The sequence below is a fragment of the Hippocampus zosterae genome, chromosome 1 (assembly GCF_025434085.1).
Source record: "Hippocampus zosterae strain Florida chromosome 1, ASM2543408v3, whole genome shotgun sequence".
NCBI lineage: Eukaryota > Metazoa > Chordata > Actinopteri > Syngnathiformes > Syngnathidae > Hippocampus > Hippocampus zosterae.
Window position 1 is genome coordinate 26,645,629 of NC_067451.1, and position 13,561 is coordinate 26,659,189.

At 46.4% G+C, this 13,561-nt stretch overlaps 2 protein-coding genes across 2 annotated transcripts in view; one reads left to right on the forward strand and one right to left on the reverse strand.

The window, feature by feature from the left end:
• Positions 1 to 13,561, reverse strand: part of ccdc88b (coiled-coil domain containing 88B) — a 59,306-nt gene that overhangs the window by 634 nt on the left and 45,111 nt on the right. The window contains exons 24-25 of the mRNA XM_052073051.1: positions 12,646 to 12,753; positions 11,186 to 11,331 (exon numbers count right to left, since the gene is read on the reverse strand). Of these exons, the coding sequence (XP_051929011.1) occupies positions 11,186 to 11,331; positions 12,646 to 12,753 (254 nt within the window). The remainder of the gene's footprint in view (positions 1 to 11,185; positions 11,332 to 12,645; positions 12,754 to 13,561) is intronic.
• Positions 2,641 to 13,561, forward strand: part of scyl1 (SCY1-like, kinase-like 1) — a 123,254-nt gene continuing 112,333 nt past the window's right edge. Inside the window, exon 1 of the mRNA XM_052073935.1 lies at positions 2,641 to 2,651. The gene's annotated coding sequence lies outside the window, so the exon portion shown is untranslated. The remainder of the gene's footprint in view (positions 2,652 to 13,561) is intronic.

Consider the following 13,561-nt stretch of genomic DNA (forward strand, 5'->3'; position numbering starts at 1 on the left):
GATGAGTCTTGTATGCTCTTCAACTCTTCGAAAACATAGAATCCAATGACAAAATATACTGTAGTCTAGGGCACAGGTGTCAAACCCAAGGCGGGGGAGCTGGGGGTGGACGAGGAGACTCTAATTTAAGATGGTCTTTGACATAAATCCATGTACATGTATCTACTCGCTAAGTGATCCAGCAAAAATTCTAGGTGCTATAATTGATTCAATGCTCTCTTTTCAAATGCACATTAAGAATATAAGGAGAACTGTGTTTTTCTCACCTTTGCAGTATCACAAAGATATGTCTCATTATATCTCCTGGTAACTCATAATCAATCAATCATAATCAATGCGTTTGCTACATCCCGCCTCGATTATTGCAACGTGGGCTTCCCATGTCCAGTGTTAAATGCTTGCAGTTCGTACAAAATGCTCCAGCTTAACTCCCGACGTGGAAGAAGAAGTTCAACATTACACCAATACTCGTCAACTTGCATTGGCTTCCGGTCTATTTGAGATGCGATTTTAAGGTTTTGCTACTTACCTATAAAATATTCCACGGCCTAGCACCTTCCGATCTTGTTGACTTAGTGACGCCGTGTGTTCCACCCCAAACTCTTTGTTCAGAACAAGCTGGCCATTTCGTGAGCCCGAAAGCCAAAAAGAGTCTGCAGGTTCTAGAGTGTTTTATATTATATTTATATTTTATAGCTCCAGTACCCTGCAGTGCCTTACCCATGGAAATTAGAGTAGCTAGCTTAGTTGAAATAAGACTCATTTGTATACTCTTGCATTTTGCTGAACTCGATGTTGCCCTTTTTATACTGCCGCTTTGTCTGTTTGTCCTTCCTCCTCCTCCCTGATCTGGAGACGGGGCTCGGTGACGATGGTGCAATTGGATGCCGCTGTACAGAATCTGCTCTGATCCATATGGGCATGATTTGCACGAACTGATCCGGACAAGAGTTCAATTCGGCTCCGGCCTTCCTGTGAGGAGTGTGCATGTTCTCCTCATGCCTGCGTGGGTTTTCTCTGGGTTCTCTGGTTTCCTCCCACATTCCAAAACCATAAATGGCAGGTTAATGGAACACTATCAATTGTCCCTATAAGTGTGAGTGTGAGCACTGTTGGTTGTTCGTCTCTGTGTGCCCTGCGATTAGTTGGCAACCGGTTCAGGGTGTCCACCGCCTACTGCCCGAAGACAGCTGGGATAGGCTCCAGCACCCCCGCAACACTTGTGAGGATAAAGCGAATCGAAAAATGGATGGATGGATGTATTCACTTGAAATGCTTTTTGACTGTCCAGTGTATCCACTTTTTGACATTTTTTTTTGGCACTGTACCATAACATTTTCTCTAAAGTGAATTTGGCGCCTTGACTCCAGAAAGTTGGGAAACATTACTGTATACTATATATACTGGAAAAATATGATCATACATTTCCTGTGTATGGTTGTCTTAATGGCTCTCTAATGGAAACCCTAAATACAATGTGGTTCAGATCCTTAGCCTTGGGCTTTGATTACACCTTTGCCGTAATCTTATTCGGCTATATTACATTTCCATGCACTCATATATTTACATCGTAGGGACTTGCTGCAAAAGAGCAATCCGGTTTTAAAAATATCAGATGCATGCATTTGTTACAGCTAGGCTGCACGCTTGCAAATCCATCTAGCAGGGCTGCCGCAAGAAGACCTCACCATTGTGCAAATCATGCCTTTGTTACGCGGCCGTGTATGCAAAGACTGCTGGGTGATTTCCCATGATGCACTGAGCTGCTGTCGACTCTATTCCCTCTGCATATTTGCACAAACATAACCGCAATGTTTTATATACTACCCACTCTGCTGCTGCCATCATTATTGTTGCTATGGCCATTATTATTATTATTATTATTATTATTATTATTATTATTATTATGGAAGGTGTCTAGTACAGTAGATACGCTCCTCATGACGGCATTCTTTTGAAATCTCATTTCATTGTGTGTCCTCCATGGAAATCTCAACACCGCAAAGTTTCAGTTGCAAGAAAGCATTAATTGCCCATCACTGATAAACGAATAAAATAAGACTGTAATTCCTTAGGACTGTATACTTTCAGCAGGATGGACCTCCATCTGATTATGGTCATTACACGTGTGTCACTGGTTAGATAAGTAGTCTCCAGATGCTCAGATTTTTTTCAGTTTGGTGTTGAGAAGTGGCCTCCCAGATCTTGCCCAATTTGATTCTTATCTTTGGAGGCAATTCAAAGCCTTAATGTGTCAGGAAACAACACGAAACATCATTTCAAGGTATTTTACAAACAGCATTCCAAGCATATTTTCAAATGTGCTAATACTATACGTGTTCTTCAGCAGTGGAGGTCACACATCGAAACATCGCTTATAATCAATCAATAGGCCATCCGTCCATTCTCTAATCCGCTTATCCTCATAAGGGTCGTGGGCATGCTGGAGCCTACCTTAGCTGTCCTGGCACCCAGAACTGGTTGGCAACCAATCGCAGACAATCGATCAATAGTAATAGTAATAGGATCAATGAATAAAAATTGGTTTCATGAAAAAAAAGTTCATTTGAATGAAAATATGTCTTTTTGCAGATAAAAATGCTCAGTTTTGATTTAGGCCCTCAAAAATCCAATCAGCTGGTTCGAAATAAGTAATGCACTCTTGGGTAAAAGTAACTTCATCTGCTCCCCACTTACAAACTGGGTCGAAATAAGTAATGCACTCTTGGGTAAAAGTAACTTCATCTGCTCCCCACTTACAAAATGTGAAACCACCCCTGCAACCAACAACAATAATAATAATTATACTGCCAATAATCATAATCAGTGTTAACCCCAAATAGTATTATTGACTTTGCAAAGGAACGTTTTTTGACACAGCTCGCAGATTGGTTTTCACTGGACTGAGCAGTCGCACCTAATGAAGTGTCCATTAAGTGCACATGTGGATAAATGCAATGAAAATGTAATGAACGCTACGCTTTCCTTCTTCCTTATTGTCGTCAGTAGAAGCCCCCCCAGAGTCCAGCTCTACTTAAGGAAGCCCCCCACCCCCACCCTCAAGAGTTTATTCTGCCAATAAGCAAAGTGCTCACTCATAAGGGGATTGTTAATGTATGTGTGAAGTATTACTTAACCTGCGCAACATGAAAAAATGCCCTTCTAAGCTGTGTTAAGATTTTCCCACTCTATAATTAAAATGAGATTGCACTGATTTCATATAATTTGCATCTGCTTCCCAGGGCAGTGATTCAAGGGAACCAGCTAAAAAAGACACGCAAAGCATAAGAGTGCTATTTAACCAAGTAATGAAAAATTAAGGCAAGTAACGAATTGGTTTCTTTTTCATCACTTATGTTGAAGATTTTGATATGATTTTTGGATGCATCACAAGCGCTTTTACTCCTCTTCGACAATGGCATGTGTAATCAGTGTTGGGGGGGGGGGGGGGGGGGGGGTGTTGATGCATTGCCTTTTGAAGGCACTGCATTAATTCATATAATAAGTCAATTGTACACACAGTTGATTAAAGCCTTAGAAGCTAATAATAAATTGAACATTGATCTCAGCGGAGGTTTATTTATACAAAGACCGAAGCGTCTCAGCTTATCAAAGACAGACTTCAGCGCCGCTATTAGAGCCTTAAGGGACCGTCTTTGCTCACTGCGTTAATTGCCAGGTTTGGACCGAGGCCATTTCGGATAAAGTTGATCACGCTATTATTCTTACAGGCAGGAGAGCTCTCACTGTGACGAAAAACAAACAGCAATCTTTTAATGCACAAATTTTAAAAAACTCAGAAGACTGAATAAAACGTGAGAGGTTGATCTGTGGCCACCTTATAACATGTTATGGGCCATTCCACCAAATCAGTATCATCTGCGTCGCGAGGGAATAAAATGAATCAATGCACGATAAAATTAACTGAAATGCATACAAAAAATAAAAAGTAAGGGGTCCTGCACATTGATCTGTTTGACTATTTAATAAATACTGCTAAAAACATTAGTTTATACATTATGTATGTATTTAGACGTTGTGTGTGTGTGTATATATATATATATATGGAGAGAGAGAGAGAGAGAGAGAGAGAGAGAGAGAGAGAGAAAGAGAGAGAGAAAAATCTGTGTTATTCCACCCATACTCCATCCATCCTCATATGGTCCACATCCACGTTGCATCATTCAGATTGAAGACATCCATCCATCCATCCATCATCTACCGCTTATCCGGGGCCGGGTCGCGGGGGTAACAGATTTGGCAGGGAAGTCCAGACTTCCCTCTCCCTAGCTACTTCGGGGGATCTCCCCGGGGGATCCCGAGTCGTTCCCAGGCAAGCTGTGTGACATAGTCTCTCCAGCGTGTCCTGGGTCTTCCTCGGGGTCTGCTCCCGGTGGGGCATGACCGGAACACCTCACCGGGGAGGCGCTCAGGAGGCATCCGAATAAGATGCCCAAGCCACCTCATCTGGCTCCTCTCGATATGGAGGAGAAGCGGCTCGACTCTGAGCCCCTCCTGGATGACCGAGCTTCTCACCTTATCTCTAAGGGAGAGCCCGGACACCCTGCGGAGAAAACTCATTTCGGTCGCTTGTATCCGGGATCTCGTTCTTTCGGTCACGACCCATAGCTCGTGACCATAGATGAGGGTTGGAACGTAGATCGACCGGTAAATTGAGAGCTTCGCCCTTTGGCTCAGCTCCTTCTTCACCACGACAGACCGATACAACGTCCGCATCACAGCAGACGCTGCACCGATCCGCCTGTAGATCTCCCGCTCCCTTCTGCCCCCACTCGTGAACAAGACCCCAAGATACTTGAACTCCTCCACTTGGGGCAAGATCTCCTCCCCGACCCGCAGGGGGCACTCCACCCTTTTTCGACTGAGCCTCAACAATAGAGGCACGGAACATGGTCCACTCGGGCCTCCCCCGGAACACGGGAAAAGCTCTGTCGAAAGTGGGAGTTGAAACTCTTTCTGACAGGGGATTCCTCCAGACGCTCCCAACAAACCCTTACAATACGTTTGGGTCTGCCAGGACGGACCGGCATCTTCCCCCACCATCGGAGCCTACTCACCACCAGGTGGTGATCAGTTGACAGCTCCGCCCCTCTCTTCACCCGAGTGTCCAGAACATGCGGCCGCAAATCCGATGATACAACTACAAAGTCGATCATCGAACTGCGGCCAAGGGTGTCCTGGTGCCAAGTGCACATATGAACACCCTTATGTTTGAACAAGGTGTTCGTTATGGACAATCCGTGGCGAGCACAGAAGTCCAATAACAAAACACCACTCGAGTTCTGATCGGGGGGGACGTTCCTCCCAATCACGCCCCTCCAGGTCTCACTGTCGTTGCCCACGTGAGCATTGAAGTCCCCCAGCAGAACAAGGGAGTCCCCAGCAGAAGTACTCTCCAGCACACCCTCCAAGGACTCCAAAAAGGGTGGGTATGCTGAGCTGCTGTTTGGTGCATATGCACAAACAACAGTCAGGACCCGTCCACCCACCCGAAGGCGGAGGGAGGCAACCCTCTCGTCTACTGGTGTGAACCCCAATGTACAGGCACTGAGCCGGGGGGCAATGAGTATGCCCACACCTGCTCTGCGCCTCTCACCGTGAGCAACTCCAGAGTGGAAGAGAGTCCAGCCCCTCTCGAGAGAAATGGTACCAGAACCCAGGCTGTGTGTGGAGGCAAGTCCGACTATATCCAATCGGAAATTCTCTGCCTCACACACCAGTTCGGGCTCCTTCCCTGCCCGAGAGGTGACACTCCATGTCCCAAGAGCTAGCTTCTGCAGCCAAGGATCGGACCGCCAGGGTCCCCGCCTTTGGCTGCCGCCCAGCTCACATTGCACCCGACCCCTTTGGCCCCTCTCATGGGTGGTGAGCCCATAGGAAGGGGGACCCACGTTGCCTCTTCAGGGTGTGCCCAGCCGGGCCCCATGGGTGTAGGTACTCATAGCAGATATTTCAGCTATGAGTGGGAAGGTTAAAATTTCAGCACAGTCCTTGTATCCATCCATCCATTTTCTGATCCCTTTATTCTCACAAGGGTCACGGGGCGTGCTGGAGCCTGTCCATTATTATTGAAATTGATATCATATTATTGGACTGTGTACAGTTCTTTCTGAAACATTTATTTTGTGCAATGAAACAGTTTTTTTTTCTTCCCCCTCCCCCCAATTTTGCTGCTGTAGACTGCAAATTTCCCCAGTGTGGGACAAATAAAGGTTATCCTATCTTATCTTATCCCAGCTGTCTTCAGGCAGCAGGCGGGCGGCTCCGGGCGGCTCATCAGCTAGTTCCTGCGGAAGGCTGGTAAGGTGGGCCTTCGGCCCACAAAAGTGTTGTTGCTTGGTTCAAATTTTTGTTCATCTTCATTGCTTATCGCGAAAATAAAGAGATGTTTAGCTCTACTAAATAACTAACAATTTCATTGCAATGCTTGTGGGTAGACAACATTTTTTCGCTAAGATGCCCGCGCGATCGTAGTGAGCCACTGCCTGAGCGAGGCAGTGGCGGCGCGCAGTGGCGGCTCGCAGTGGCGGCTCGCAGTGGCGGCGCGCAGCGGCGTGGTGAAGTAGGTACGTTTTGAAAAGGGACAGACGGAAGGACAGACCACATGCGGGACGACGCGCAATATATATATATAAAAGAAAATCCTCATCTCACCCCTCAGGTGGTGTCCGTCCCGCTCTCCTCTTTCATCTCAAACCGCTTCAAACAACAAAGCGTGTGACGGAAAAGTGGTTAGGACTGGACGACTGTCCATGTTTTATGTTATGTGTTGTGTTTATTATTTTACCTTATGTTAACTGTTTTGTAAAGCGCTTTGTTACAGCTGCCGCTGTTGTGAAAGCGCTATATAAATCAGCATGTATTGTATTGTATAGTATTGTATCCTTGCTGTTCCCAGCGTTGCACATTTCTGGACTGAGATGTCCGATGTTGTTCCCGGGATCTGTTGCAACCACTCATCCAGTTTGGGGGTCACTGCCCCGAGTGCTCCGACCACCACAGGCACGACTGTCACCTTTACCTTCCAGGCTCTCCAGCTCCTCTCTGAGCCCTTGGTATTTCTCGAGTTTCTCGTGTTGCTTCTTCCTGATGTTTCCATCACTTGGGACCGCTACATCCATGACAACGGCTTTCCTCTGCCCTCTCTCTCTCTCTCTCTCTCTCTCTCTCTCTCTCTCTCTCTCTCTCTCTCTCTCTCTCTCTCTCTCTCTCTCTCTCTCTCTCTCTCTCTCTCTCTCTCTCTCTCTCTCTCTCTCTCTCTCTCTCTCTCTCTCTCTCTCTCTCTCTCTCTCTCTCTCTCTCTCTCTCTCTCTCTCTCTCTCTCTCTCTCTCTCTCTCTCTCTCTCTCTCTCTCTCTCTCTCTCTCTCTCTCTCCCTCCCTCCCTCCCTCCCTCCCTCTCTCTCTCTCTCTCTCTCTCTCTCTCTCTCTCTCTCTCTCTCTCTCTCTCTCTCTCTCTCTCTCTCTCTCTCTCTCTCTCTCTCTCTCTCTCTCTCTCTCTCTCTCTCTCTCTCTCTCTCTCTCTCTCTCTCTCTCTCTCTCTCTATATATATATATACACACACACACACACACATATATATGAATGGCAAGCCACTTACCCAAGTGTCCATCAAATGTGGCATATACCAAGGTCTCTCCCCACTGCTCTCCCCAATGCTGTTCTGCATAGGACTGAACCCCCTAAGCCAAGTACCGTATTTTCACGACTATTCGGCGCATCGTACTAATGGCCGCAGTCTCAGTAATGCGTGACATTTCTGTATTTTACACATACACAGGACGCATCGTACGAATGGCCGCAGTTTTACAGTGGTAAAACATACGCCAGCTTAAACATACGGCATGCATGCGCGCACTCTAACACGTTAGCTTGAAGCATACGGGAGCATGCCAAGACATACAGATAAGATAAAAACACGTTTTTAAAAAGGCAACGAAAGCAGAACTGAGTTTGGGTGTATTTTATTTAGCCATCGTACAATGTTCTCACGTTTTTTTGATCAATCATCACCCAGAAATCCATCAAAGTCCTCATCCTCTGTATCAGAAGCAGAGGACTGCACATCTCAGTTGTCATTGAATGCATCACATGCTAGTGTGAGTTGCTACGCATTGCCGAGCGGAAAGAAGGAGTAGCAACAGCAAAGTCAACATTTCTCTCGTGTGAAGCTTTCCCACATTTGAAAGTAAAGAACAGAGCGAAACATGGTGGCAGCGCATGTGTGTGTGTAGAAAGAATTGAACAATTGTGCAAGTACCGTAATCCATCAAAAACGCCGCGTTCCCTCTCGTTGTTGCGTATTGTGGCGTAACTCGCCAAGCGCTGCCTCTCACTCTTTGTAAAGTTGTGTTTGCCACCGATCATCCATTGTTCCCATGCCGTTTGCAACTTTACTTTGAACGCCCGGTTGATGCCAATGTCCAGCGGTTGGAGTTCTTAGTCAAGCCTCCGGGAATAACGGCAAGCTCAGAGTTCATTTGCTTGACTTGTTTTTTCACCGCTGCTGTGAGATGGGCACGCATGCCAAAAGCATAACCGGTGGCTTTAAGTTTGAAATGAGCTTCGTAGGCGTGTCTCTTTGTCGAATTTATTTTCAGGGGTTCTTAGAAACCAAAACCGGAGTTGTTTTGCAACAATGCACATTGCCACACTCTATACAAGTGTTGGTACTGGCTTGAGGCGTCCACTTACACGCCCACCGTTCACCATTGGCGGACTAGCTTGCCTGTCCTCTCTCTCTCTCTCTCTCTCTCCCTCTCTCTCTCTCTCTCTCCCTCTCCATATATGTATATATACACGCCCACCCTTCCCTGATTGGCCGACTTCTTTCACAGTCACTTCCGCCTTTTCTCTATATAAACAGCGTGTCGGCTGTCAGTCAGATTTTGGAACTCAGCGCATATAAAGGACGCTCCGCACCATAAGGCGTCCTGTCCATTTTGGAGAAAATTTAAGACTTTTAATGGCGCCTTATAGTCGTGAAAATACGGTAATCACCAAGACAGGCTATGGATACCGCCTCAGAAATGGAACTACAATCACTCACCTCCTCTATATGGATGACATAAAGCTGTATGCTAAGAGCGAAAGGGACATAGACTCCCTGATCCACACAACCAGGATCTACAGCAGCGACATCGGGATGTCATTCGGGCTTGAGAAAAGTAGTCGGATGGTGACTAAGAGAGGAAAGGGAGTCCGCACTGAAGGGGTCTCACTCCCTGAAGGAACAATAGCAGACATTGAGGACAGCTACAAGTACCTCGGTATACCACAAGCCAATGGCAACCTCAAACTGGCAACAAGGAAAGCGGCTACGGCCAAATACCTCCAGCGAGTGGGGCAAGTCCTAAGAAGCCAGCTCAATGGCAAGAATAAGACAGCTATGTCCTGCCAGTGATCAGATACCCTGCAGGAATAATAAGGTGGCCAAAGGAAGAGCTTCAGACCACAGACGTTAAGACCCGAAAGCTCCTAACCATGCATAAAGGGTTCCATCCCAAATCCAGCATCCTGAGACTGTACGCAATCCGAAAGGAAGGAGGCCGGGCACTAGTGAGTGCGATAGCCAAGCTCCATGAATACATCAAGTAAAAGGCTCCAACGGATGACGTACTCAGAGAATGTCTCAGACAAATGGGAATAGAAGATGAGGCGCTGGAAGAGGGACCATCATGGGAGGACAATCCCCTACACGGGATGTACCACCGGACCATAACTGAAGTGGCCGATCTCAAGAAGTCCTATCAGTGGCTAGAGAGGGCTGGCCTGAAGGACAGCACAGAGGCACTCATCCTGGCTGCTCAGGAGCAGGCCCTGAGCACCAGAGCCATTGAGGCCCAGATATACCACACCAGACAAGACCCAAGGTGTAGGTTGTGCAAAGAGGCACCTGAGACGATCCAACACATAACTGCAGGGTGTAAGATGTTGGCAGGGAAAGCCTACATGGAACGCCATAACCAGGTGGCTGGCATAGTCTACCAAAACATCTGTGCGGAGTATGGACTGGAAACCCCAAGGTCAAAATGGGAAACACCTCCGAAGGTGGTGGAGAATGACAGAGCGAAGATCCTGTGGGACTTCCAGGTCCAGACTGACAAGATGGTAATGGCGAACCAACCAGATATCGTGATCATAGATAAAGGGCAGAGGAAAGCCGTTGTAGTGGATGTAGCGGTCCCAAGTGATGGAAACATCAGAAAGAAGGAACACGAGAAAATTGGTATCTCTACCAATGCCCTTCGCTCAGCCACTTATCTCAGCCGCAATGATACTTGACATGAACTTCCATGTTGTGGAGAGACAGGTTATTGGCCGATAGTTGGATGAGACTGCACCCTTTGAGCCAGTAGGTGTGGACCATGTCCGGGCCTGGTGCTGTCCAATATTTCATATCTAAGACTCTTTCCTGTGTGTCTGCCACTGTTATGGTAACTAGGTTCTGTTCAAGGAGGTTGCTGTGCTCCTCTCTCAGCGTCACCAGCCAATGTGCACTGCTGTTATGTGTGACCTCCTTCTCTCATATGCCTTTCCAGTACCTTTCAGTTTCCAGTCTTGGTGGGTCTGCTCTGCTGTGAGAATCCTGCCACAGAGCGTACACTTTCGCAGGTTGTGTTATTCCTATTATTTCTATACTACTGCTAAATACGTTAGAAATAGTTGGTAAATTAACTACTACTACTGCGCGCATGGGTGAAGTTTTCTTTCTTTTTACATATTTTTAAAGGGGTGTTGCGATGTTGTGGGAGTGAACACAGCCTACTTGTTGAAGCTGCTCCCCTCGTCGTCTTTCATAAAAAAGTAGCCTTATAATACTCCAGACAAAACAAATGATAACTGATGAACAGGTAAGCATTTACATTTACAATGTAAATACTAAGCTGAGGAAATCAGGTGTGAATTAGTCCTTTCCATCAGAATAGTGGCTTTGCATTGTGCAGTCAGAGTGCATAAAGAGAAGTATGTGCAGTTCTGTTAATGCTTGCAGCATTCGCAGCAAAAAGGAGGAAAAGATTTAAGGAGAAAGGGTTAGGGTGCCAAGCTCACTTGTTAGTCATGAGGTGATGTCTATGCATGCCTGTGGCATCACTTGATGGGGGCGAGTGTGTTAGAATATCCTTGCAAAAACCAGACACAGCGCTGTGGTGTGCGGCACTCACCACGCTGAGGTGTGTCTGATGTGAATTGGGCTCTGTCATCCAGGTTCTCCACGCTGCCAGCAGCCATGAAGAGGCTGCGTCCCTCTCGACCTCCTCCGCGGGGTTTGATGAGCTTCTTCATTTGGTCTGCAATCCAGTTCGATTTCCTTCGAGGACACAGAATGCACAGTGAAGGCCTAATATGAGAATTCACACAATTCAGTGGGCAGTATGAGGATGTGTTCAGGGCAGAAATAAAATGCTCCTTATTATGTAGTCTAAACACACACACATACTACATAGTATAAATACACACACACACACACACACACACACACACACACACACACATACATACACACACGCACTCTTTTTCAATCGTACTACTGGCGAATCGTTGTAGTTAGTGGCATTTAAAAAGTCAAACGGCCCAAAAGTTGTACAATTTGAAAGGAATCCAAAATAATACCAAGCCAACAGTAGCAGTTATGTTTTCCGTTAAGGAGACAACTCATGTGAGACTTCAGCTTCATGAGCCACTAAAGCACAGTGTCAAAGTCAAGGCCCGCGGGCAAGATTTGGCCCGCCACATCATTTTATAAGGCCCGCGAAAGCAAATCAAGCATGTCAAATTTGATAATGTTTGCTAAAGTCTGAACCAAAATTTCAAATTGTCATATGTAATCCACAATAACCGTCATTATTCTTGACTTCTGATTTTAAAACTAGTTATCCATCAATTTGTTGTGTGCTGTGTATGTAATATGTGGAGGTGATTAAACATATCCATCCATCCATTTTCCGAACCGCTTGATCCTCACTAGGGTCACGTGTGGTGCTGGAGCCGATCCCAGCCGTCTTCAGGCAGTAGGAGGGGGACACCCTGAATCAGTTGCCAGCCAATCGCAGGGCACACAGAGACGAACAACCATGCATGCCCACACTCACACCTAGGGACAATTTAGAGTGTTCCATCAGCCTGCCATGCATGTTTTTGGAATGTGGGAGGAAACCGGAGCACCCGGAGAAAACCCATGCAGGCCCGGGGAGAACATGCATACTCCACACAGGGAGGCCGGAGCTGGAACCGAACCCGGTACCTCTGCACTGTGAAGCTGACATGCTAACCACTGGACTACCGGGCCGCCCGATTAAACATATGGTTTCCCAAAATTCATATTGGCCCCCCCAAGGGAAACCGTAACTACAATGTGTCCCCTGACAAAAATGAGTTTGACACCCCTGCACTAAAGGATTGACACCATAAATTGCTTTTCATCGGCTTATTGTTTGTGAGACGAATAGAAGGGTGCCATTGATGTTCAAGGAGAAAAGTGTCATGACAAGACATTTAATCAAATATCGATTACATATACTGTACTGTAGTATCTCACTCAATATCATTTATTTCAACCAAGCAGATGCTAGCATGGTGTCACAGACAAAATTGTCTTCGACTGTACTGTATTAATGAACAGTACTTGGCCTTCCACTGTGAAGGTTGCACGTTGGGCTCCAGAACTCTGTATTGGTCCATAATCTTCTCCACCAACTTCTGCTTCTCCCGACGGAGCTCGCTCAGCTTCTCCCTGAAGAGAACACAAAGATCACCGCAACATTTCATACATTTATTTACATTACATGTATTTCGTTTCTGTCAATAACATCAATCAAATTACTTTCTCTGTGCAGTTTTTAAGCCAGGAGAACACAATAAATGTCAGCTCGCTGCTGCTGATCAAGGTTTCAGGCACACAGAGAGCAGAAGAGAAAAAGGCTAAAAAATAGCCTGCAACTGCAGACCTGCCTTGGATGATAAACGGCTCAGGATAAAAAAATAGTGAAGCAAAAAGTCGCTGACACTCTGGGCTGGCCGTTAGTTGTCGACCCTCGGCTCTGGGCGAGGAAGTTCGGCCATGTTGAAAGAGGTCAGCGGAGTTCAGCGCTGGAAAACGTAAAGTTTAATATCAAGACCCATTTATTCGTGTGCTAGCGCTGCGGCTCTGTTCTGAGGAATTTCGGGCGCTTGGAACTTAAGTGGGGGTTTACAATTATAGACTCTTATTTTTCCCAAGAGGATGAAGTGCTACTCTATTTTATCGAAAAAAATTAACTTTTTCCGACTGATAGAGTGGTGCTATTTTGTCCCCAAAGCACCACTCAATAGAGTGAAAATTTGGCGCCCCCGCTTACTGTGCATTTCTACAGCCATGTCATGTATGTTTTTGAAATGCGGGAGGAAACCTGAGCAACCAAAGAAAACCCACGCAGGCTTGGGGAGAACTTGCAACTTCCACACAGGAAGGCCGGAGTCCGAATCGAACCCTGCACTTTTGCACTGTGAGGCCGATGCGCTAACCACTCGATCTCCGGAACGGCCATGCCTTATACAGTAGA